The sequence below is a fragment of the Carettochelys insculpta genome, chromosome 2 (genome assembly GCF_033958435.1).
Source record: "Carettochelys insculpta isolate YL-2023 chromosome 2, ASM3395843v1, whole genome shotgun sequence".
NCBI lineage: Eukaryota > Metazoa > Chordata > Testudines > Carettochelyidae > Carettochelys > Carettochelys insculpta.
Window position 1 is genome coordinate 88,975,439 of NC_134138.1, and position 26,257 is coordinate 89,001,695.

Here is a 26,257-nt window from a genome sequence, read left to right on the forward strand (position 1 = left end):
TAACAATTTATTAGGTGAGCTTTCATGGCAGAGAAGTGGGTCTGTCCCACAAAAGCTCACCTAATAAATTATTTTGTTAGTCTTTAAAGTGGCACTTTACTGCTTTTTTTGTTTTGATGGTATGTAGACTAGCACGGCTTTCTCTCTGTTACTAATCTACATCTGAGGTAGACAAAGCCATTGAGCCAAATAAGCCTGGCTGAAAAGCTATACCAGTTAATATTAGATTTTATAAAGTCAAAGTTGTGTGCATACCTCACAAAGTCGACTTAGTGTGTCCCCATTAAATTGGCTAGTTTGACTGTGGCCACAATGCATTGTGGGCACCTATCCCACAGTTCCTGCAGCTTGGTTGCATATTGGGTTTCTGTGCCACTGTCTTGTGGGGGGGAAAAGTCACCAAAAGTGGTTCTGGGTTTTTGATGTCATCATCCGACAGTGTATTTTCCTCACTTCCCGCTTCCGGTTGAAAAAAAAAAAGGGCCAAGGGAATTATTGCACTGCTTTTACATTGACTGCAACATGCCATTATGAAGGATAACGTGAATCCACAGACACTTCAATGGTTGCTGCAGAGTTTTCTTATGATGCAGTATATTCTCAACCTTATGCCCCTGGAGTATGAGCACTTTGAGGCAGGGGGCATTTCTGCATGTTGAGATCAGGAGCGGAGGAACATAGAGTTGGTGGCAGCACTGGCTGCATTGTACACTGTGAAGCGCAGGTTCTGCACCCATGAAACCAGCTGAAACTGGTGGGGACCGCATCATTTTGCAGTCATGGGACAATCAGCAGTGGCTGATACCTAAGGCCACTTTTATGGAACTTTGTGAATTGCTTTCCCTTGCCCTGAAGCACAGTGATACCAGCATGAGACCTGCTTTGACAGCTCACAAGTGGGTGGCAATTGTTCTGTGGAAGTTTGCAGTACCAGACAGCTACCGGTCAGTGGGAAATCAGTCTGGAGTGGGCAAATCTACGGTGGGGGCTGTTGTCATACAGGTAGCCAAGGCAATCGCTATCCTTCTCCCGCAAACGACAGTGACGCTGGGGAATGTGCAGGACACAGTGGATGGTTCTGCTGCGATGGGGTTCCGTAACTGTGGTGCTTCATTCTGTTTAGCTGTTTACTGTCCATTCAGAGAAAGTTTGCCTAGTAAGTTTGGTTTGTAACCTTTACCCCAAGTCAGCAAAAGGAGAAACTGTACCTTGAAACAGCTCTTAGGAGACCCATAGTGGTTAGTAATACAAGTTGTTTAGTTAAGGAGAGGTATAGTTTTGAAAGTGGGGTCAAGGCCATCTATATTTACAGCATAAGGGAGAAGAGAAAAAGTGGTGGTGGGGGGGATAGTTAAATGTTACAACATACTTGAAAGCGTGAGGAGTACCGTTTTCATAGCTTCTGTCATGTATAGATGGAAAAGGAATTAACATTACTAATACCAGGCAGATTAGCCATGGGTTTAAAGCGTTGTATGAAGAAGATTGCAGTTGAAGCTGAACAGCGCTGCTAATTTGGAATGGTTTACAGGTACCCATTGTAAAGTTTGAGGATAATCTTTTGCTCTAAGCTGTGACTGCACTGTACAAAAATGAAACAAAAGATAAAAGCCCCCCCCCCAACCCCATGTTGTTATGCATGTCAGTTTGTAAGACTCCTGGGTCTCAGGAAATGCACAGTTAGTAGTGTTTTCATTTTAAAGGAGAGAGGTGTTGGTGTGTGTTTGAAAAACAGGCCCCTCCAGCTCTGGGGCTGGTGAAAAGCTGCAGGAATTCTGTTGCATTTATTATGTGGCTTACTTAGATCATCAGTCTGGACTCAAGTAGAAAAAGCCAAGGAGACTTTCTCACAAGGAACCCTATCTTTGCGCTAGTACTCTCTGCAGGTGAAAGTGCACGCCTTTCCTTCCTAAATATAGGCTGATCTACCTACACAGCTGTGCCAAAGCCACTGGAAGTTATCAAACTCATTCAGCTCAGAGCAGTAAGTAGAAGAACTGGCAATATTTCCAGAGAATTTACTCCTTCCTTCAGTAAGGGTACCACCATACAAGGAGGTTTCAGTATCTGTTAAAGATTCTCAGCAACTCACACAAAGCACTCAACACTTCATCGTGGGGTCAGTTCTCAACTGAAGAAACTCCAGGGATGTTTTAAGGTGTTTACTTATGTAACCCCAGAGGCACTGGCTGCGTCTACACGTGCACGCTACTTCGAAGTAGCGGCAGTAACTTCGAAATAGCGCCCGTCACGTCTACACGTGTTGGGCGCTATTTCGAAGTTGAAATCGACGTTAGGCGGCGAGACGTCGAAGTCGCTAACCCCATGAGCGGATGGGAATAGCGCCCTACTTCGACGTTCAACATCGAAGTAGGGACGTGTAGACGATCCGCGTCCCGCAACATCGAAATAGCGGGGTCCTCCATGGCGGCCATCAGCTGGGGGGTTGAGAGATACTCTCTCTCCAGCCCTTGCGGGGCTCTGTGGTCACCGTGGGCAGCAGCCCTTAGCCCAGGGCTTCTGGCTGCTGCTGCTGCAGCTGGGGGTCCGTGCTGCATATACAGGGTCTGCAACTAGTTGTTGGCTCTGTGTATCTTGCACTGTTTAATGAAAGTGTGTCTGGGAGGGGCCCTTTAAGGGAGCGACTTGCTGTTGAGTCCGCCCCGTGACCCTGTCTGCAGCTGTGCCTGGCTCCCTTATTTCGATGTGTGCTACTTTGCCGTGTAGACGTTCCCTCGCTGTGCCTATTTCGATGTTGGGCTGAGCAACGTCGAAGTTGAACATCGACGTTGCCAGCCCTGGAGGACGTGTAGACATTATTCATCGAAATAGCCTATTTCGATGTCGCAACATCGAAATAAGCTATTTCGAAGTTGGGTGCACGTGTAGACGTAGCCACTGAGACCATGTACTAGGGAGAGTGAAGTCTCTGCTCTACTGCCTTTGCTGAGAACAGCCAGCCTTTAGCTCATGTGGCAGAGCCCAGAACTTTAGCCAAAAGGTCATAGGTTCAGTCCCTTCTGCTGATGATGTGGGTCTGTTGGTGGTGTTCTTGAATCTAATACCAAAAGCACCAGCCTCCTATCACTGTCACTAGAGAGCAGGCAAAAGAAGGAAAAGTACATTTGAATTCACACATGCTGCCTTGGCTTGTATTGCCATTTGTGGATCAATGATTTAAAGCTGCTTTACAGGAACACAGACAAGCCAAAGCTGTTAACAGAAAATGTAAGGGTGGCTGCAGATGTGAGAGTCAAAAACTAAAGCATAGAAAGAACACGATCAAAATTCTTCTCTCTCCAGGCTGTCAGACCTACACATTATTCCCACACTGACCCAGTTGAAAATGGAGTTGATCTTTTAAAAAAAATCTTTCAGGGCTAAGCCTATTGTGACCTCTTCATTTAAGGACACCGTTTAGTTGTAGACCAAGAGTTAGGATGTAAGAGAGACATGGAAGGGAAAAAAAAAACCTCAATGGGGCAAGTTTTGTTTCTTTGTTGTATTTGTCAGTACAGAGCTGCTTCAGCATGGCTGCTGCTTGGACTTCTTATTGATGATGAATAAGAACAGACTGCTCAGAGATTAACACAGATGGTTGTAGCCTCAAGACTTGACAAGCTGTAACCAAGAGACTGTCTCTACTTTCAAAGGGAGGGCTAGGAACCTTATACAATAGGATTTTGTACTGTTCAAGTACATTTAAAGTGGACTATAATTGTCGAGTGGGGAGCTGAATGGGCGCTGCTCGGAAAGGGCATGCTGTATAGCTAGTGTACAGATTACAGTTGTCAGCATTTTAAAGTGCCTCTGTGGCAGCTGGTCACAGGCTAACTCCATTTGCTATTTTTTCCTTCCTTATCTGATAAAGAAGCTTCCAGACCCAACAGTCCCTTGGAGGGAGCGTGTGTGGGTCAGGGGATAGAGTACCAGGTCAGGTGTCACAGTTGCCAACATCAAACTGCCAAAAATCTAGCACCATGGCCCCAAAAATCAGGAAATGAAAACAACCCTGAGTTCTCCTCTTCCTCCCACAATTTCTGTGCCATCAGGGTGCGCCTTTGTTGCACTTTTGAGCTTTCCCTCTACAACCAGCAGGGCTAGATGCTTGTTCAAAAAATAAGCGCTGTGGTTTACTCACATAAAGCCCAAGCTCTTGCAGATAAGCTATTGAGTGACATCAAATATTTCAAGCCTCTTGATAAAATCACAAGTGTGGGCATAATTGGAGAGGACCTTTTTGCTGTTGCACAGATGTGCTTGGAGATTGCATGCAATTCACTTAACCTCTCTGTGACTCCTTTTACCAATTTATAAAACGAGTGTAATCTGTGCAACGGTGACACTTACGCAGAATCATAGAAATGCAAGGTTGGAAGGAACCTCAAGAGGTCACGTAGTTAAGCTCTGTGTGTTGAGGAGATATAATACATCTAGACCATTCCTACCAGGAGTTTGTCCAACCTGTGCTTTAAAAACCTCCAATGATAGGAATTCGACAGCCTGATCGAGTGTTAGGCTATCCTTAAAATGTGAAAGTTGTTCCAGAAATATAACCTAAATCCCTCTTGCTGCAGGTAGACTTATATGCTACCTTGGTTGACATGGAGACAAATTGATCACTGTCATCTTTATAACCAACCTTTAGTTATTAGAAGACCCCTCCCCACACTCTTTGTTTCTCTGGATTCTGTTCTTCTAACCTTTTTTGAAGTCATGATTTCTAAATGTCCTTTTGTTATGTTCACAGCAGGCAGACAAAGAAGCTAGATAAAAGCATTGAATGCTCTTGCTGCAAAGTAGCAACATAATGCTATTTTTAGTCTTAGACTCTAGAATGAAAAATATAATACCCAAAACCACAGAGAGACAAAGACAGCTGCTCCCTAAGGCAGCACGTAGGGATTCATAGGATTAGCACTCAGTTTTGTGGCACCAAGAGCAACTCTCATTCTCAGGTCACCACTGAGAGACCATGCAGAAATATATTTAGGAGAGCACCATGTGATTAGGCACTGTGAGAAGAACCACCAGTACGGTCCAGAGTAACAAAACTGTACAGCCTTCTCACTGGCTTATGCTTAACATTTACCCCTGTATTGCGCCCCGGGAGATTGTCTGGGAAATCACACGGATTTCTGGCTTGTTGTGATTCCAGACCTCACCTTGCTGTCTGATTCTGTGCCTGACTCTTGTTTCCTGATTCAGAGCTTATTAGCTACCCCTGATCTCCATTCTCCAAGGCTGGCCTGACTCCAATCCTGACTTTTTGCATATTAATTCTGGCTCTAGCAATTACTCTGATACCCACTCACTGACTCACCTTGTGACCATCCTTGACCAGCTGACGCCAGTGGAGCTGTGACTGCTAGGACAAACTGGGTATACCTTGGCCCCTCCTGAGGTGCACAGCTTACCCCACCTTGTTCTAGGTTGGCTCTTTCCAAATTCTCTGATGGTGGGCTTTCCAGCAGAGCCCCGCCACCCTGCAAGCAGGACTGGATGCCCCCCCCGCCAAGTCTTAAAAGGACAGCTTGCAATTCCAACAAAGTTCAAAATACTTATAGTTTTTGTTTTCTTATGGATTCTCTTCAGTTTATTCACATCTTTCTGAAAGTGTGGTGCCCAAAACAGAACTCCAATTGAGACCCCTCCAGTGCCAAGTCATGGGGAACTATTGGCCTCCTATGTCTTATGGACGACCCTCCTGGCAAGTCTGCCTTTTTCACAACTGCATCCCATTGCTGACTCATTCAATTTGTGACCCCTTTTTAGCCCCCCGCAAGCCCTTTCCTGGAGTACAGTTATGCTTCAGTTTGTATTGCCTTAACATAGTAAGGGGTTGGCAACTGCTGGTGTGTGGCTCATCAGGGTATCTGCTGGCTGGCTGCAAGACAGTTTGTTTCCATTGAGTGTCTGTGAGCACCGCTCCCAATGGCTGTGGTTCCGTGATGACAGCCAGAGAGAGCTGCAGAAAGTGGCGGCCAGCGTGTCTTCTTGCCACTACTATTGGCTGGAATGGCGAACTGCAGCCACTGGTAACTGTGGAGGCTGTGCCTGTAGCTACTCAATGTAAACAAGCAGGCTCATGGCCCACCAGCTGATTATACTCATGGGCCACATGCCAAAGGTTGCCAACCCCAGCATATTATTTTGGACTTGTAGCAATTAAAGTTCATCTCACTGATTTCAGACCAAGTGTCTAATTTATCATGAGCACTTTGAATTCCAATCTGGTCCTGCAAAGTGATTGCAACGCCTCCACCCCTGCCACCGGCTTCGTGTCATCTGCCAATTTTATAAGCATATGCTCCACTCCATTGTTCAAAACTGTCTCCTTTGTAAAGTGCTTTGAAAGCAATTCACTCTGCCTCAAAGAGACATTCATACTAATGCAAACATTATCGTTACCATTTCAGCTAGGCAAGGCAGAGTAATGAACGCTCTTTTGAGAGGGAGAGAGAGAGAGAGAGAGACACTGGTGGTGCACCTACATGGTAAATTCACTACTAAAGGAAGAGAGCCTTTGAAAAGTTTCCAAGTAATCTCATGGTTGCCTACAGAAAAGGGTGTGGGTGCTTTCTAGAAAGCCATACATGTGAAAGCTTGTCTTCTTTCAAAGATTTTTTTTTTCACTTATAATGTTTTCATAGAATAATTTTAGGACGTGTTTCTTGGTGAACTGGAATTCAGGCTCTGCTGATGTCATGGAAAAAAATCTGATGGAACTTAATAGAAATGAGCACCTTTTCTAGGATTTTTTTAAACAGACCCAGAATACAACAGAAAAATGATACTTCTGCTATAGAATTCAATGGGATCATTTTTTTTGTTTTTGTTTTTTTATTTGAAGGATGGGCAGAGGAACCTAAGCATTCCCTATTAAATTTTAGAGCTAGTTAGAACAATTTGCATAAGCCCTGGCAAAATTTCACAGTATATTTAGTTCATCCTCTGCAAAGCTCTGTAGACCTGTTCCACAAGTGTGATTGGGGTGATGTTTACACTAGGTTTTTTTTTTTTTTTTCTTCTATAGCTTTTTGACTATTGTTAACATTCATGCTGGGCCATGCCATGATTGGAGCCCTAATATAGACAAGGTGTCAGCAGCTAATGCTGTTTAAAATCTGGATCAGTGCAGATCTGCATGACACTGGTTAAAATTCTGGCAGCCCCAAGGGATTTGCCTACAGTAGGCCTTCCACTTGTTGAGCTATACTAGTGATAATAAAACAGAGTTTTTGCTGAAGGAAAGTCCTGTGAGCTTCTCCCTGCAAGACTTGAGAGATGCAGTAACACACAGGCCGCACGTACACTACAGCGATCTTTTGAAAGCGGCGCTTCTGGAGGATCAGCTTGTGAAGGATCACACCCACACACAGAAAGCAGACCAGACGCTCGCTCTGTTCTTTCGAAACAGCACATCCACACAGCCACGGATGCTCTTTCAAAAGAACAGACCAGGAAATGCTGTGGGTGGGGTTGCACAGCCAGAAAGCCCTTCTGGGGGCACCAGCCATGCGTTCGCTTAAAGGGCCCCTTCCAAACACCTCCCCACCCCCCCGCCACCCATGCTGCACACGCTGCTGAGGCCTGATGAGCTGTTTACAGTGAAGTGGTGCCTGTGCCTGGTTCTGAACCTTGCTTGTGAGAGCCGCAGACCCACAGGATCACGCTGGCTCTCCCGCTGGCCATCCTGCTGGCAGCCATCCTCTACCTCATGTAGTGCTGGAGCCCCAGCCCCAGGGACCTCAACTCACCACAGCCCCTACTGCACCAATCCCAGCCCATCCAGCGTGCTGGGATCCACCCTGTGAGATCTGGCTGGTGGGACCAAGTGGTCCTGAACAAGTGGAATGATTCATGCTGGCTGCAGAACTTCAGGATGAAGAGGGACCCTTCCCAGCGCTCTGCAGTTGGCTCGCCCCTGTCCTCCGATGCCAGAACACCTGGCTGTGGCAAGCTCTCTCTGTGGAGAAGCGCATGGCCATCGCTGGTTGGGAATTCACCACCCCAGACAGCTACTGGTCTGTCGGACAGCAGTTTGGGGTGGGCAAGTCTACAGTCAGGGCCGTCATCCTCGAGGTAAGGCACCCTCCGCTTGCTGGCCCAGCACATGTGGGGGGAGGGGGCAGCCAGGCAACAGGGACCTCTGGGGGGTGCGGAGGCTAGGGGGTAGGGGCACCCCAGGTCACACCCACGAGCTTGCCTGCTCACCCTTCCCTGCGGGTTGTGAGAGCCATCAACTGGATGCTGCTCCAGAGGCTCATGTGCATCGGGGATTTGGCTGTGCCCGTTGTGGGTTTTGCCACCCTCCATGGTGGCCTGTGTTGCGCATGGCCTTCATGACGCCTTGGGCATGGTGCTGGCTGTGAAGGCCCGGCCCCAGCCTTCCCTGGGGAGTGGGCTAGTGAGCAATGGTGGGGGTGCATCTGGGCAAGTGGAGGTCCCTGCTTGGGTGGCAGGTGAGCTGGTGCAGCCTGGCCCTGCTCAGCACCCGCCCCCCCCATGCCCATGCATGCAGCTTGCAGCACTTTTTACAGGGGCAGGTGCTGGGTGTTGCCTGTGGGTATGCCTGCATGCCAGGGTGCACTCTAGTGTGGGATGTCAGGGGTTGGGCCATTGCCTATGTGCTCAGAGGTAGGCACCTCCCTGCCCCCCGGGGTGAGCGATGCACCGCCCATTCACTGGGGGAGGTCCCTCGAAGAGGTCAGGGGATGTCCGGCTTGAGGTGGTGCAGCTGGAGGAGACCGAGGGCACCTCGATCACCAGAGACCTGTTTGAGGCTGAGGACTTGTCCCTGGATGGGACCTCTGGCTCTGGCTCACAGGCCTGGCTGGCGAGTCTGGGCTGGTCCTCGCCCGGACCTGGCTCCCCCGCTGGTGCAGCAGGGGCACCGGGATTGCGCTGTTCAGGGTGCTGCAAGATGGGGAGCTGTCCTCACCAGCACGGAGCTCCAGCAGCTCCTTGTAGTAGGGGCAGGTGGCCAAGGCCTGTCCCAACCATCTGGTCTCATCCCGGGCCTGCACATATGCCTTCCTGAGTTTTTTTACTTTGCGCCAGACCTGGTCAGCAGTCCTGGCAGGGTGGCCTCAGGGAGCCACACCGGTGGTCAGTTGGGCAACTGCAGGGGCATTCCATCGGTGGCCTGTTGTGTCCTGGAGGACCTCCTCACGTTGCCAGAGCCCCAGGACATGCTGGAGCTCTGGCTCAGTCCATGAGGGGACCCTGCATTTTGTGGCTCAGGCAGGCTCCTGGGAGCCCTCCGAAGGCTCCCTGGAGGATCCTTGGAGGTCGCAGGGCTGCTGGGTGGTAGCCATGGTGGCTCCGGACACTGCAGGGTTGGTTGGAGGGCATGTTGTACATCAGTGCACATGCTTACTGCTCCACGCTCTCAGCTTCCTGCCACAGGGGTTCTGGGTCCTTGCAGCTTTAAGAGCCACCAGAGGCAGAGACCCCAGAACCCCAATGGTGCTGGCAGGGGTGTCGCAGCGCTCCAGGTGGCTGGCGCCATGGAGGACAGCTCTTTTGGAAGAAGGGGTCCTGAAGCACCTACACACACTTTTTTCCAAAACCTTCTCTCAGAAGAAGGTGATCTTCCTGGTGCAGGAGCAGAACGTGGTCTCTGGAAGAAGCGCCGCATCCTTTCAGAAGGCATTTGAAAGAACGCATGTTGTGGGTGGATGCTCTGTGTGTTCTTTCGAAAGAGCCCCAGCTAGTCCGAAAGAGCTTGCTAGTGTAGATGCGACCTAAATAGTTTTCAGATTAAGTCTAGGGGGCAATTAAAGTCTAAATGAGGCCTACAAAACTGGATGGAATTTCTCTCAGATTGCAAACCATGGAACTGATTAACATCTCACACCAAATATGCTAACATAATTCCACTGAACTCTGTAGAGCAACTCCTAAGCTACTCCAGACCTGTTTCAGGTGCACTCCCAATTGGATGATGGGGTAGTATTTCTGCTCCTCTTTTGGTCTGTTTTCAAAATCAATCTGCAACTGCTAGTAGCAAATTTCCCCAATGGCCCGAAATGGGACACTAGACAGGGAGAGGTCTGAGTTACAACTAAGCACAGGTCCACGCTGGACCTGAAAGTCGATCTTAGCTATGACAACTGTACAGCTGAAATCAATGTATCTAAGATTGATTTATCAGGCTGTCCACAGAGGGAGGTTGATGGGAGAAGCTCTCCCGTCAACCTCCCTTACTCCTTGCATGAATGAGGAGTACCAGGGTCAACTGCCAAGACTTGTTGGTTTCAAATTAGTGTGTCTCCGCTAGACATGCTAAATTGAACCCTCGAATATCAATCCTCGCAAGGTTGATCTTCCTGCAAGTATAGACATACTCTAAAAATTCTTTCCCAGGTGTCTGACTAGGGGGTCATGATGATATGCTTAAGGTCAAACTAATCACCACATTTGGGGTCTAAAAGGAATGTTCACCTTGTTTGGTAGAGGCTCTGTCTTTTTTTTTTTTTTTTTTAAATCTTCCTCTGTAGCATGGGGCATGGGTATCTTGCTGGTTTGAACTACAGTAAATGGTAGATTCTCTGTAACTTGATGTCTTTAAGTCATGAAGTGGGGACTTGAGCAACTCATGCAGAAGTTAGAGAGAAAGCTGTGCTAGTCTATATACTATCAAAACAAAAAAGCAGTAAAGTGCCACTTTAAAGACTAACAAAATAATTTATTAGGTGAGCTTTCGTGGGACAGAAGAAGTGGTCTGAAGAAGTGGGTCTGTCCCACAAAAGGTCACCTAATAAATTATTTTGTTATGCTTTAAAGTGCTACTTTACTGATTTTTTGTTTTCATCCAGAAGTTGTATGTTACAGATTGCTTAGGAGTGAGTGGTTGAGGTTCTGTGGTCTGTGATGCAGAGGAAATCAAACTAAATGAACATGATGGTCCCTTCTGGCCTTAAAGTCAGTGAGTGCACCCCTAGTGCTGGGATCTATTCACACTGATGATTCTAAAACCAAAGTATGTCACTAGTCTCTAATGATTTATAGACTTAGGAGGCATGACAGGTACAACTGTAGCAAGGGAGGTTTAGATTGGAGATTAGGAAAAACTTCCTAACTGTCAGGGTGGTTAAACACTGGAATAAATTGCCTAGGGAGGTTGTGGAATCTACATCGCTGGAGATATTTAAGAACAGGTTAGATAGACATCTAGCGGGGATGGTCTAGACAGAGCTTGGTCCTGCCATGAGGGCAGGGGACTGGACTCAATGACTTCTCAAGGTGCCTTCCAGTTTAGTGTTCTATGATTCTACAATGGTCAGTTTAAGGCCTTCATTAATAACTTTGGCATCTTCTTGTGACGATAGGAACAAAACATTTTCAAAATATGATTAAGCCCAAATGGCAATTGTAAGAACAAACAAGTGGTTAAACAATGGAGAAGAACTTTTATCTTTTTTCAGAAGATCCATTCTGCAACATAGCTGACTATCAAATAATGGCATGAGAGGCAGAAGAGGTGGTTGAACCTCTTGCAGTCAGTGTAGTCAAAGGAAAAGAGATGAAAAGTCTCTATCTCAGGAGAATATTTGTAAATGCAATTCATCATTTCTGCTTTCTGTAAGGGGAGAAACTATTCAGGAGAATTCATTGTAAAAGGGGTGACATTAGCCAGCTTATCTGCTAGTGGTTCCACCATTACCTATCTCGGGTAAGGCCAGAGAATGAGTGAATGAAGGCAATCAGGTGGGTCAAAAGCCCCTTCTATTATTGCTCTCCCTTACTTAAGATCAGCCTCAGGAAGTCTAAGACAGTTATTGTTGTACGTTACATCAGTGGAATGCATTTTAAAGGGAATGGCTCACACCTCTGTTTCTGAAATCCATCTTGTCAGTTATCATGTCACATAAGCTAACAACTGAGCTATGTGGTAGTGCTTACTGATGAACAGGTAGATTAAAACACCAGCTTTTCTAAACCCTGGTGAATTAGACTATGTCCTTATAACAACTAGAACATAGCAGTTATAATCAAAGATTGAATTAGCTATACTGAAGACACAGAACAAAGCCCAAAACGAAAACACTTTGTGGTTATCCATGTTGCATAAAGAAATCAGGAGGAGGTCTGATGAAACATGTTGGGACTGCTACCCCTCTGACACTGATTTTTCATACCTGTGGAATATCACGGACCTGGATGGCATTCCTTCTCACCACTGATCATCACAGATCAAAATAGAACGGGGCTCTTAGTTTTTTAAGGCATCCTGAGTCACAGGTGAAAGCAATACACACGGCCTTGTCTTTTCAGCAGTCCTAGAACACCAGGAATGTAAATCCTCCAAAAAACAGCCCCTCTGGAAGGACTGCTAGAGACAATTCCGGCTGTACTCAGTACAGACTCAGAAGAGGGGGTTGGAGGAACGGAAAAATGATGTCACGACAGGATAGCTTCTCCCCAGCCCTGCAGCTAACTGAGCTTATATGGATTTGCCACTGGAGCAACTTAGACCACCCTCACCCCTTCTTCTACTTCTGGACAGAACAATACTATACGTGCCCATGATCCCATGGAGGCAGGAATGGTGCCAGCAGTTAGTGATCATGGTCATGCTCCTTTTCCGCTAAATTATGGAAGGAGATAGGAGCAATTGCATTAGGCTGATGACAGATTATACAGGGGGATGCTCAGTTAGTTGGTAAAGCAAATTTTTGAGTGTTTGTGTGTGTGGAGAGGAGAGTCAAGACCCAGGGTCTCCAGAGTAGCGCCCCCCACATTCTAGTAGGATAAAACCCAGTGCAATCCAGGATGCTCCTGCTCTGGTTTTCCCATAAACTCCTGCGGAAATGAGGAAAGAGTTGGCTGTAGGCCAACGGAATGCTCTTCAGCTTTGGAGACCAGGCTGACATTTAGAGGCCAGGTTAGAATATCGTATTCCCCTCACATCGAAGGCTGTATGTTCCACTTGCCCACAATATGTTGTAAGATGGGACTGCCTGAGGCCTATGGTCCCTAGGGTTGCCAGTTTTAGTTGGTCATATTCCTAGAAGGTTCATCAAAGGACAGTCTTCAATTCCTGGAGGGTCCAGGACCATCCTAGAAAATTGGCAATCCTCGTGGTGCCCAGGGGCATATTTTGCTGTCCTTGTAGCAGGAAAACCAAGTTGTCTTTTCCAACGTCCTTAAGGTAGTTGCAATGGAATAATTCAGCTTCTTTCCTTCATGGGCTCAGAAACTAGTATCCCACCCTCCATTATTTTTTCAAGCTACATGGCTTCTCTGGGTCACATACTGCAACTTCCTTAGCATTTGTCCATGATAATTGTGTTGCTGCCATCAATTAAGTTCATTAAAGATTCACACTTTGGCCTTCGGTAGCTTTAAATGGAAACTTCCGTTTTCCTCCCCGTGGACACCATGGGGATCTGAATAGAGCTCAATTTTCCATTAATGGCCAGAGCCTTTGTTTTTCAAATAACCGGGACAATGCTAGACAGGTGGGGCTTCCAGCTCTAGACGTACTACATTAAAAAGGGCAGACTGGGCTCTCGCTGTTTATTTTTGTAGGTTATTGAAGCAATAACAAAAAGAAAATGAACCAAAGGAAAAGTGTTTGAACAACAGTAGTAAGGGCGGGGGGGGGGCGGGAAATGATTTACAAGGAATGAAGGAGAAAACCAAGGCTGGTCATTTTTGATCCATCCAGGTGGCTCTAGGTTTAAAACCTGATACTTAGGCTTGGTCTACTACAGTTGACTGCAGACATGCAATTCTAGCTACAGCAATAACCTACCTAGAATCGATGTATCTCTAGTCTTCTACAAGGTCTATCCTCACTGAGGGAGCATTACACCTGTCAACCTCCCTTACTCTTTGCGAGAGCAGGAGTACGGGGGTTGACTGTGAACCCCAGAGAGATCGATTTCACACATCTCTACCTGAACGGGTCGATTCCCCAGTCACAGTAGGCATACTCCTAGTTTCATGGATTTCTGTGGGCGGGCAGCACCTGGCTGTTTCAGGCTATAGGAGTTGAACTGCTACTTTCTTTAAATAGTAAGTTTTTTTTCTCTCATTATAGGTCTCATGTCTCTGCCATCCACTGGGTAAGGCAGCTTGAAGAGAAGGTGGATTACTGCAAGAGTAAACTAGGGTTTGGTTTTCACTTAGCTATGTCGGTATTGTCATCATAGCATAGACACGGTAATGAGTCAGGGGCCTATGGAGCCCCTTGGGTGGATGCCTTGCGGGGTGGCCCTGGGTCACTCTCAGTCAGGACCCCAGGGGAGATGAAGAGAAAAGCTGCCCTCCAATGGGAAGCAGTGTCAGCAAGCAGTCCCTAGTGCAGCTCCTCAGGCAGGGGAATGCTGGCAAGCAGTCTATACACAGCCCCTCTGCCAGTGGAGCAACAGCAAGCAATCTATACACAGCCCTCTTGGCAAGGGAGTGCCAGCAAGCAGTCCGTAGACCTATGACGGGGAGGCTGGAAGTGGGTAGGTAAACACAGGCCCTTCTGACTCCACTGGTTCTAGCTGAGGGCCCTAACAGCGGTGGGGATTCCTACCAGCAGTTCAGTGGGTATCCTCCTGCAACACACTGACCTTCTGTTAAGCCACCGGTCACCCAAAACCCCTGGGCAACTTCCAACCCGCGCTCCAGGCCAGGCCTCTCAGGTCTGTCTGGGTACTCAGCCAGCAGTGGTCCCACCAGCTCCAGTTCCCTCACCCCATCCAGGCTCCTGGCCACCGGCAGTCCATCAACTCTGGCTCCTCAGGTGTTCAGCCAGCAGCAGTCCCACCAGTGCCAGCTCCTCCTTTTCTGCAGGCCTCTCCAAATCCAGGAGAGCACCTGGCTTGGCAGCAGGGTTTGGTAGGCAACAGAGAGCAAAGCACCTCTGCCTCATTCCCTGGTGCAGCTAGGGGCCCTGCCTTTTCTCCCTCCTGCTCTGCACTTCCACTTCTGGGGGGAGAGCTTGCTTCTTCTGACTGACCATTCTGGCAGGGCAAGGTGGGGCCTCTAGCTTGGAGGAAGGCCTTACCAACTCCCTACATGTGGCCTATGTTAGGAGTTCAAAGCAGGCTGGGGGATTTAGACATCATTTCCATTCATTTCAGTTGAAGAATCCCATCTAATTCTCTGTCACTTGAAATCTTTAAATCAAGACTGGTTGTCTTTCTAAAAGATACATTCTAGCTCAACTGGAAGTTCTAGGCTGGGTTCAGGAAGTTAGTTATGTGTTCCGTTATTCTGTGGCCCATGTTATGCAGGAGGTTAGATCAGATGACCTGAGCTTCAGAGCAGGAAGCTAAATTGCTATTGATGACATTTCAGTCTTCTGTTAAACCGAAGTGGCTTTTCTCTGTGATTGGTTTGTAGATGGAACAAAGGCAAGGGTCTGGATGTACAGAGGCTTGAACAAATCTAATTCAGAGGTAGGAAAAAAGGCCTATGCTTAAAAATGTAGGCTGACATAGCCACAGTGCTGCTCTGGGCAGTGAAAAAAATCCACACTTTTGAGTGCTGTAGCTGTACTTGCCTACCCTGGTGCAGATGTAGCAAGGTCAAAGGAAGAATGTTTCCATATACCTGGCTGCCCACAGGCAATGGGATACTTTTTCTACAGTGACGGAAAACCCCCTTCTAATGCTGTTGGCTTCATCAATGCTGTGGTGGCAGATACGTAGCTGTGACCTGAAAAAGAGATGGTTGGAGCCCTGCATGTTCGCAGATATCAGCTTTGTAGCCACGTCTGTGGATGTGGACATCTGCAGGCAGTAGAGCAGATACCTGCACAGGGCTCTTCCCTGCTACCTCCCCTCCAGGCTGGAGATGGGTCATGTCCCTGGACTGACAGCCTGGAAAGGATGCAAGGAGTTGCCTCCTAAATCTCCCTGTGGGAGGAAGTGAGTTCCAGCCCTGCCCAGTCCCCCTGCCCCCACAAACTGGTGAGTAATGACCTTCAGAACACTGGCCCCGGGTCTCTGCTACCTCTTACGCCCAGTACCTGTTTTTGTGCTGCCTGACTCTTCCCTGCACAACGCTGCTGCCCCTCCTCACTGGTCTGTGCCCCCTTCTTTCCAGATTTGCTACGCCAATACAAGTACATTCAAAATCATGGACTGCAGAGCAGATGATGAGCTGAGCCTGGTGGGTGCGGATCCACATTTCTGTATCTGTGCAGGGCTCTAGAGACGGTGGTACATGGAAGATGATGTCTTGACATTTTGGGAAGGGGCAACTTTGAAAAACTTTGTTCTCCCTTTCCCCACAGCTATGCATATGGGGTCAGTACCAGTCAGAAATGTGACATTCAGAATGAGGCAATGTTTCACTATATGCCAGTGTCCCTGAACACCTGACAGAGCGTATGATCACGGAAGCACTCATGTTTCTGGAAATTAACAGGTTTGGTCTACAAATACACTGACCAATATTCTATGACCTATCAAAGGACTGGTACAATTCAGTCACTGCAACAGATGTCACTCCTGGCATTTGTGAAGGTGAAATGCTGTTTGGCAAGGGATGAGACAGTATGCCTACTTTTTTGGATCATATATCCAAATTGGTATTGATTGGCTTGTCCAATGGAGAGCAGGGTCTGTGTACGGCAATTTATCACAACAGGTAGCTTGTTATAAGGCAATGTGCTGTTAACGCTGGAGAGTGGTTATATTCTGAGTATTCACAGAAAAGTGCATGTCTAGCAGCACCACAAGCTCATGATAACATGCTCAGTCCCCCTGATCTGAAAGCATCACCATGAGGAAAGAGGATGATTCACTCTCCATGCTCAGACTTCCCCCGACCTAGTCTCTCAGCTAAGAATGCCACTTAATGACATTCACATGTGCACATTTTATATGGTCACCTGTCTACTGGAAAATGGATGGAGACAACCAGAATAATATCTCATAGACTACTGACCATGCTCAGATTATAACAACTCATTCCTAAGAATAATTAAGACACAAAAGCTTTAAATCCAATTACCAATCCTAAACCATTAATTCCCGCTTGCTTTTGAGAACTATTTGAGAAATAGGTTTTTTTGAACTTTGCATTAAGGTTCTACATCAGTGTTTGATTTTTATGAATGTTTTTGAAAAATTAAACAGACCTGTTTATTACAAAAATAAAATCTGAACAGGAATTAGAGAGACTCCTGTTGTTTTCATTTAAATATATGATTTTGTGTGACGTCCTCCCACCAGAGGTTCAGACTATTAATTTCTGCAATTTCTCTACATATGTTCTTGGCACACAATCTTCTCTCTCTTTTACCAACTGTCACTTATATATTAGCTCATATGGAATTCACTTTTTAATTGAAGTAATATATTTTGCCCTTCTCTCCATTTTTTAGAATCATAAATATCAGGCACAGCATACTTTGCACCTCAAGCTTAGCATTTGATAGTGTTTTCCCTGGCCACTTTATAAATATATGCTCATAATTATCATGAGGTGTATTTCTGCACGCTGTGTTTTTCCAACAGGTTACCAACAATAAAGAGCGGATATTCTGTGCCCTTCAAGACTGGATAACAAACCTGTGGAACATAATGTTTTTACTAGAAGTATATTATAAATCCACAGCTTGGCAGCCCTTCAAAGAAACAGTACATAAAACCATTGTGTATTCTGTTGTGATAGGGAGTGGCTGACAGTCCTGTAATTGAATGTTTGAGCTACAATACTGTACTTTTGGGTGTGTACTTCAGAAAAACACAGTACAGTGCAACTACAGGATCAAAGTCGACAATGGAATAATAGAGATAAGCAAATGGCTTCACATTTCTCCAGACTTTGAGCCCAGAGGGTTAGCTATGTAAGGCCTCATCTTTGCTGCCTAAATGAAACCTGACAATTCCAGGGAGAGGTGGGTCTTAGGCTATGTCTGTACGAGACATTGGAAGTGGACTGCAGATATGCGATTTTAGGTATGCCAATTTTGTAGCTAAAATCAACATATCTGCAGTCGACTTCCATGTTTGTCTATACAGGGGAAGGCTGATGGGAGCACTTCTCCCTTCAACCTTTCTTAATCCTTGCTTCTCATGAGGAGCACAGGGGTCGACTTTAGCACCTGAGAGCATTATTTCACACATGTGCTAAATCAAAGCCCAAGAAGATGGAGCCTGAGCGGGTCACTATTCTGCCATAGTGTAGATTAACCTTAGTCATGATATTGGCAGGTCTCATGACAGCTCGTGTTTTCTTCTTAAAGTTCCACCTTCTAGAATAATGTGACTGAGACACTTCCAGCTTTCATCAAACAACTGTTTCTAGCCCTCCCGGTCGAGAAATGTGGGAAAATATGAGTATGGCCTAAAGGCTCACACCCCAGAAGTCAGATAAAACGAGCCCAAGAATATTATTGTTACGCCTGTTCCCATGGTTCCTTTTGAACGCTAAGGGTTGGCAATTCTAAGTTGTAAATGAACTAGCCTTTATTTATTTTGAATTCTCTTTCCAAGCAATCCCAATGTTTAGGGATGTTAGGAGGAGGAACATAACACATACAGTAGGTTGCACACATGAATTAAGGCTGTGTCTACACTGTAAGTTAGGGGGTGAGTCTCTGTTTACATAAACATATATGTGTTAGCGCTCACCTGAACTAGCATGTTAAAAATAGTGGTTTAGTCATGGTAACATGGGTGGCAGCATGTTCTAACAGCCCCGATCACCTCTTCATATGGCTTAGCGGGGTTTGTATTCAGGATGACTAGTGTGCAGCCACCGCCACGCTACTAGAGGTATATTAATTCTAGTAATGTGCTCGTTCAGGTGAGAGCTAGAGCAAGTACGTCTGTGCGAGCTGGGAATCATACCCGACAATCATAGCGTAGACTGAAATGAAGAGAGATCTGTTCTGTGTCTAAACATTTTTATCTCCCAGTTGAACTAGAGCCATCATATTAGCTGTTTCAGATATGTCTGAAAGGCAGCGATGGCAGGCAAAGGCCATTTAAACCATCTCAAACGTATTTTCAGGAAATCTACTTCATAAATATTGGCAGCATGTTGATTTCAGAAGGATTTTTTCTCACTACTAGCTCCTGGGAGGTTTTCTTCTCTGCTCTACCAATACTTGGCAATTTTTCACAATATTGTATTTTCCTTTTGATTTGTTTTACTAATCTATGTTACTGAAAACCCAGTATTGACTCTTCCATAGCACATCTCTGCCATTCATGCTTTGACAAATGTTTTCCATTATTCACAAACCCATTACCTTCCCCCTCCATAGGTTATTACAATAATAGAAACAAAGGTTCCTGTGGCACCTTATAGACTAACAGAGAAGTTTTGAGCATGAGCTTTCGTGAGCACAGACTCACTACAGTAATAGAGTAACCTTTGACAAAGTTTAGGATGTGCAGATTTCTGTAAATTGAAGAAAACACACAGTTTTTCACCTGACAAACTCCTTACAATGAAGTCAAAAGAGCTAATGCCATTAAGGCTACTGCCCTGTTACACGTTCAATGCAAGCAGATCACTCTGCCAGCGTGGAGCCTTTCTGAAGTCAACAGGCACTGAAATCCAGCTGTCTGGAAGAAGCTTAGCGTTAGCTCCTGTGTTGTCAATGGCAGACTTGAAGTTGACAGTTTCCTTTTCTTGCAAGTTATAGAAAAACAGAGAATTTAAGTTTGTATGAATCATACATATAGTCAGAAAGCACAACAACAGTAAGCAGCTTTCCGTGTCCCAGAGGAAGGCAACAGTATCTCCTTTCCAACACATGAGTAATAGTACTGAGGCATAGATTTACTTGCTGGTACTTGGGAAATGTAGTTGCTATTTTAAATTTTTTGTTAAGCCTCTGTATGGTAGAGTGTATGTTACATAATCTCAACATACTATGACTTATATGGAATGAATTATTTCCAAACCCACTTTAAGTCAAAACTGAAATTTTGTAAATCGACTGTCATTGCTGTACAAGACAAAGGCAAACAATCAACCTTTTTTATTTGGTATCGATTTCCTTTATCACTTCAGCTTGCGTTTTCACCAGTGTGGGGAGGGAAAGGGGAAATACTATCCATTGGTGTGACCATCATTATACTTAACAAGCTTTGTACTTTGATGTTTTGTATCAATATGGCTTTATATTTGTAAACGTGACCAGTGCAATATTTTTATCTCTTAGATATTTATTCAATGTTAAAACTATAGTTGAACATTATTCCAAATACAAGCAAAAAGTGTCCAAGCAATAAGATTTCATCCTAGAAACCTATGTAAACTGTAGATCAGGGCTGGGCAGCATGAGGGAAGACAATAGACAGAGTATTATTCAATAACATCTCTAATGACAGCTGTCGTCTTTCAGTCAGTACTTTGCAATGATGGTACCTCTTCCCCTGCCAAACTATAAAGTAATATCAAAACCAAACTCAAGGCAAACAAAGTCTTCACACACAGGTAAGACTTCCTTCTATTCTTAGGCAATCCCATTTATTAAAAACAAAACTCTTTAATGAAAACATCAGAAATGTGCATATGTGATTTTAGTTCGGGGACATGGACCAGGCTGGAAGGACTAAATTTAGAGATGCCAGCTGTGTTTGTGAGGCTGTGCATGTGACACTGGCCTCCTGCTACATGACTAAGCAGGCAAGGCAATTAAATGTAATTATTACAAAATAAATGCTGCACAACCCTTTTGCATCCTTCAGTTCTTTGCCTCCTTATTAGAATGGAGTCGACTGGTGATCAAGCAACAGCGGCAGATCTGCTGGGAGAACCTAATGCCATGTCTTTCCAGTGAATAAACAATACTGGGATTTCAGCAATGCAGGAATACAGCCATGGAGAGACATTTCTCTGTCTCTCCTCCTTCTCCCCCCAAATCAGGATTACTTTACTGTATTCTGTATACACACAGATAGAGGAGATTTAATTGTAGTTTTGACACACCTGTAAGTAACTCTTTTTTAAAAATGGAGAGGGAGCAAAAACACTGAATAAAATTCTCGTTTATCCTAACGCTTTTCCCATGCCCTTTCCAGATTCTACAGAACAATCTTTCAGGCATGTGTTCTTGTTGCTCCACTAGGATTAAATGGGTGGGGCCCACAAAAGAGACTGGCTTGACATTTCTGTTCAGAGTTTTGACTGAGATTGATAACTGAGGAAAACTTCAGACAAGTTAAAATAAAAGTGAAAGCAAAAATTAGTGTGTTTTTAATCATTGTTTATCCCACTCCTATGTCATTTCTATACCACGAACAAACCCCCTCAAACAGACAGAGAGAAAGCTGCAGCTGGAGTTTCCTAGCTGAGATTTGTTTTTTAGATTAATTTTTGTACACCACAAAGTTACATATTTGATTTTATTGGAATTTGTTTCAGGCATGTTGGGAATCAAGTGGATCAGCATTGGAGAAGACTGGACATTGGTTATAGACAGATTATATAAAAATAATTAAATTCTTTTCTCTCATATATGTCCATCAGCATGTGAGAATAACATATATAATGCTGGAGAGTCAGAGTGATTCTGTCCAGCTTTTCTGGTTGTCCAGCCAGAACCAGGTAAATTGCAGGAAACAAACTGTTGAAACTCCAGTACTGCAAGGTCCATAAAGGTAGTGGACTGTATGTAACAATTTAAATGGCCATTGATTACATTTTGCACAATTATATTGAAAAACTAAAATTTACCAACATGAGGTGTCTCCCTTATCAAAGCCGTAAGACACCAATTATACTCCTCAGGCCTGTTCTTGATTTTATAAAATACTGTTTAAGATATAGCACAATAAACGTGCTGTTTACGCACTCTAACATAGAGCACAGAAATACAACACTACAAAGTGCAAGTCTAACCATCTCCACAGTGGGAAAAGTGCAAAGGTTAAAAATATGCATGAAGATTAACACAAGACATTTAAAAACTATTACATGTAAATTGCAAACTAAATATTTTCATCTTTATCAGAGAGAAGACAGAAAACATACAGTCAGCTGTTGATTCATCTCTTGCAATAGTAGTGTAATCTACAGAAAGGTAAAATATTTTGAAAAATCAGGGATAAAAAACTAAGTGTCCAAAACTGATCCCAGTTACTCTTTTTCCAGTAGTTATGTTTTCAAGAAGTAAACACAGAGAATCCCCTTGGTCTTCGGTATCAGTGAATAATATCCTGTTAAACAGCCACACCAGCCTACGTGGACCAAAATCAAATCAACGTCTCACACGCACAGGCACCCCACAGGAAAAAGTGCACTTCCAATAGCAGGTACAAAAATAAATTGGCACACTCTTTTCGACACAGTGAAGATACCTTTTTAAAAGCTTTTTCACAATGTTAATAAATTGTTTTGTAAGTTAGAACAGAGCACTACAAGAATGCACTTGGCTAGCTTACAAAGTGTACAGGTGATTTTAAGATACAGGAATGGAGGCTATCATGATAGTTTTGTTCTTACATAATTGATACAGGTAACTGATTTTACTCCTTTGGTCCCTGTGGTAAGAGTCTCTTCCCTCCAGTTCTGGCATCCGTTTTCAGTTCTTCATCAATATGCATTTCATTCTTCACCTGCTCTGATTAGTTAACACTACAGGAATTCATTTAGTCAGAGTGTCTTAGGAAATTCAATGTAGTGTTCCCAATGTGTTGCTGGAAAAACTGTGTATTTGAAGAGACAGAAGTTTGGTATTAAGTCTTGTTTTTGCATTTCCAGTAGTAATTGCAGCTTGATAATGCTGAACAGAAACAGTCTTAAGACCCCTTCCTTGAAGGGTAGCCTGTGCTAGGAATTCTGCATCAAACGTCTATAGTGTGGCATCACTTCATGTTCAGGCAGATGAAGTGCAAATTCCAAGGCCACTAACACTGGGAATTCAAAGGCTATCAGCTCTCGCCTGTTCAGCCGGAACTTCTCTTCCAGTTTCTGTAACATAGCCAAGTTTGTTTATTTTTTTTAAAAAGCCTTAGTGCAGCAGGATCCAATTTTTTGTCTCATTTTACTGCTGACAGTACTCAAAATATTTACCAGTAAACATTCTGCTCTCATTCAATCTTACTGCCTATTCAGGAAGTCTAGTATTTGGAAGGAGAGAGGGTGAGCTGGGCTATTTCCATTACGTAGTACTGGGTCTTGCTAGCCATGGAAGAGACAGGGGTTGGCCTTTGAGACACGGAAGTGTTCCAGGAGCTGTGCCACTGGTGCAGAGCCCATCTGTAACTTCAATCCCTTTGTTGTCCTGCGTGCAGGGACTGCTCCTCAGGTAGTGGTCAGGCAGACACAAGCCATTCCAAAACAGGCAAAGAAAACAGGAGGTCAAAGGCCCATGTATATTCTCTGTACTGGTTGAAAGAGCTGTCTGGCCATCAGTGGAAGAGCAAATTGTGCCCATTGGAGGAGTGCAGCTACTGGCTCCCTTTGGGCATGCACAATGCCTCCCAGACCAGTCTCTGAGGCAATGGGGGCTCTGCACCACCTATCACGTGGACCTGTACCTAATAGGTACAATCCAGTTTCTCTAACAACAACAATACTATTTTTTCTCTTAATGACAGCACTGTCTACTGAAAAACACTTTTTCCTGCTAAGCTGATCTAAACATGCCATGTACCAGCTCATGTTGTATTCACGCCAACTGGCCATATTAAGCCTCAGATTGGTTAGTAGGTGAGCAGCAACTGGAACCAACCAATCTACACTCATTTCATACTAGAAGCACTCACTTGAATAGTTTCTTTTTAAGAAGTTGTAGATGGCACAAGTGCCATTTTCATTCATTCCATTTCTCTCTTTCAGGAGAAAAACACAATCTGGTTTTCTTGCAGTGACTGCTGCACCATGAACTATCAGACTGGGGCTCTGAGGGAGGTAAGGCACAACTGCTCTCACATACTTTGCCACACAATTTATTAATTACACCTATTCACAAAAGGGGGCCCACAGCCGACTTTTGCTTGTTGTAGATGGTTTGTTGGATTACACTATTGGGGGTAAGAAAAAGAATTTTAAGGAAATAATTCCCAAGTTCATATTAGATCTGGCTGAACCCCCTGACATCTTAGAGGCACAAGGTGACAGCTACAACCGGAATCGGACAGGGAAGAATGGAAGGTGCACCATGCCCAAGTGCAGCTGATACTGGTTTCATAGGTGCCTTCTTCTATAATTTGTTCTGCTGTTTCTGTTGGACTTACACACTAATAGAATGCAGCCAGCTGCTTCTGGGGTTTGGTTTATTTTCCACATCAGACCTGCTCATTTCACTTTTTGTTGACTTTGGGGTACCACATAGACGCTCCGATGTTAGAGTGAACAACCATTTCTAAAGGGAAGCTCAGTGCCTATTCAGTCAGAGTGTCATGTTATATCCACACTAGACATAGCAGTTGACTGCTGATATGCAATTGGTGTAGCTAAAATTGACTTATCAGAAGTCGACTGCTATGGCTGTCTACACAGAAGAAGTTCAATGGGAGCATTTAGTCCTTGCCACTGGCAAGGAGTTCTGGGGTTGACTTTGACCCCAGAAAGCGCCGTTTTGTTCATGTGCTCAACAAAATGCTGGAAGATCAACCCTGAGCAGGTCAATCTTCCGTGTCACTATAGATGTAGGCTCAGTGGAGTAGCTGTCCCAGGACCAAATCTCAGGCTGCTGTAGCAGTCCTTTCTTCAGCTGCCCTGAAGCTGTTCTAACAAATGGCTGCCAAACCAGCTCACTGTGCCCACTCAGGCTGGCACAAAAGTTGGTTTAAACCACTTCTGAGCCCCTGCTCTCGAATTCCCTTGGGTCTTACATCACATTTTGTTCAGCTGAAGCCAAGGATGTGGTCTTCAATCTCTAGTTCCGCTTTTCTGTAAAGTTATATAAGCTCAGATTCAGGCAGTTGCTGGATCAGAGCCTTGGAACGTTTTCTTCCCTCTCTTATTTAATGAAAACCTAGTTATGGAAAGGGTCAGAATACAGAACACTACTCTAGAGAAGGTGAGTCACATCTGAAGTGCTGAGATGGAAACGGCACTCGATCACCTGAAAACTTAATTTGCTGAATAAAGTCAGAGCTATGGGAAACGGGGGATTCTCAAGCATTATCAGCCTCTCCAAATCATCTTAGTTCTCATGGAGATTTCCCAGCCATGTAGTTGCACTGATTAACCTTCCCAGCTAGTTGTGACTGCGCTAACTAGCTCTTTTATGATCCAGACATTCTCCTGGTGCAACTATCACAATTGTATGCATGAATACGCATGCACACAAACAACATATATTAAGGATGGATTTAATTACCTTTGAATCTAGGTTAGCGGCTGGAAGCTTTGAGGACTACCAACATGCACAGTTTACGAACTTCAGCTATGGAAAACACTAATGGCCAAAGGATACTTACATCTATAAGATGTTTAACTTCATGTTTTCTGAGGTCACTGCCGATTTTGGCTGCTAGTAGGACGCATGCTCCAGCACAAAGCTTTCTGTTCTGCTTATTTAGCTTCCCTTTGAGAGCGAGCTTCTCAAAGTAGACAAAGGCCATGGCCACAGTAGGTTCCTCAAAACCACACTCTTCTTGAGCTAGTTTGCGCATCTCTCGCTTCAGGCTGAGGAAAGAGAACACAGAGGCATGCTGTGTGAGCAGACCCAGCATTCACAGACTGAAGCAAGAAACGCTTACTTTTCATTCCTACAAGGGACTTCCATGCGCAAGCAAATGAGAGTTGGATGGGTGAGGGGGAATGCAATTTACATGGCTGGTATTATAGCTACGTCTACACTACAGCAATCTGTTGGCAGAAGTTACTGTCAGAAGGTATCTTCTGACAAAACTTCTCTCGATCTGCTCTGTTGCCAGAGAACAGCCCAACTGCCTGGCCACTCTCTCGACAGAATGTCCAACTGGAAGCACAGCAGACTGGGCTATCTGGTGTCCCAGAAGCCCTGTCTGTCGACCGAGGGTCCCCGGAAGCATCCACACAGACTTTGTTGACAGATTCTGTCAAGAAAGGCATTCTGCCTACTGGGGGAACGGCAGAACACTGCTGACGTAAGTGCCACATTCTCTCAATTTACTGTCGACAGAACGCATATGTAATGTGGATGCTCCACGAGGCACTTTATCAACAGAACTGTCTACTGTAGACATAGTTTTCTGTGTTCTATTTTGTCACTATTTCATATAATTCATATAAACATTCACTCTGAAGTTTCAGCCCTGAGAAGCAAGTTAAAAGCCTTCAGTAAAAATGATTTAGGAGAAACATTCAGATACACATGACTTACTGAATAACTGCAATCAAATTACTG

At 45.0% G+C, this 26,257-nt stretch overlaps 1 protein-coding gene across 6 annotated transcripts in view; it reads right to left on the minus strand.

Annotated features, from left to right (window-relative positions):
• Positions 1–19,967: 19,967 nt before the first annotated feature.
• CABLES1 (Cdk5 and Abl enzyme substrate 1) overlaps positions 19,968–26,257 on the minus strand; it is a 125,429-nt gene continuing 119,139 nt past the window's right edge. For 4 of the 6 annotated variants that reach the window (XM_074987300.1, XM_074987301.1, XM_074987298.1 and 1 more), the window contains 2 exons: positions 25,347–25,554; positions 19,968–22,887 (listed from right to left, as the gene is read on the minus strand). In XM_074987300.1, the coding sequence (XP_074843401.1) occupies positions 22,747–22,887; positions 25,347–25,554 (349 nt within the window). In that variant the 3' untranslated portion in view covers positions 19,968–22,746. Of the gene's footprint in view, positions 22,888–25,346; positions 25,555–26,257 lie in introns of those variants that run through there. The other 2 variants (XM_074987299.1, XR_012644439.1) reach the window with 2 other exon arrangements.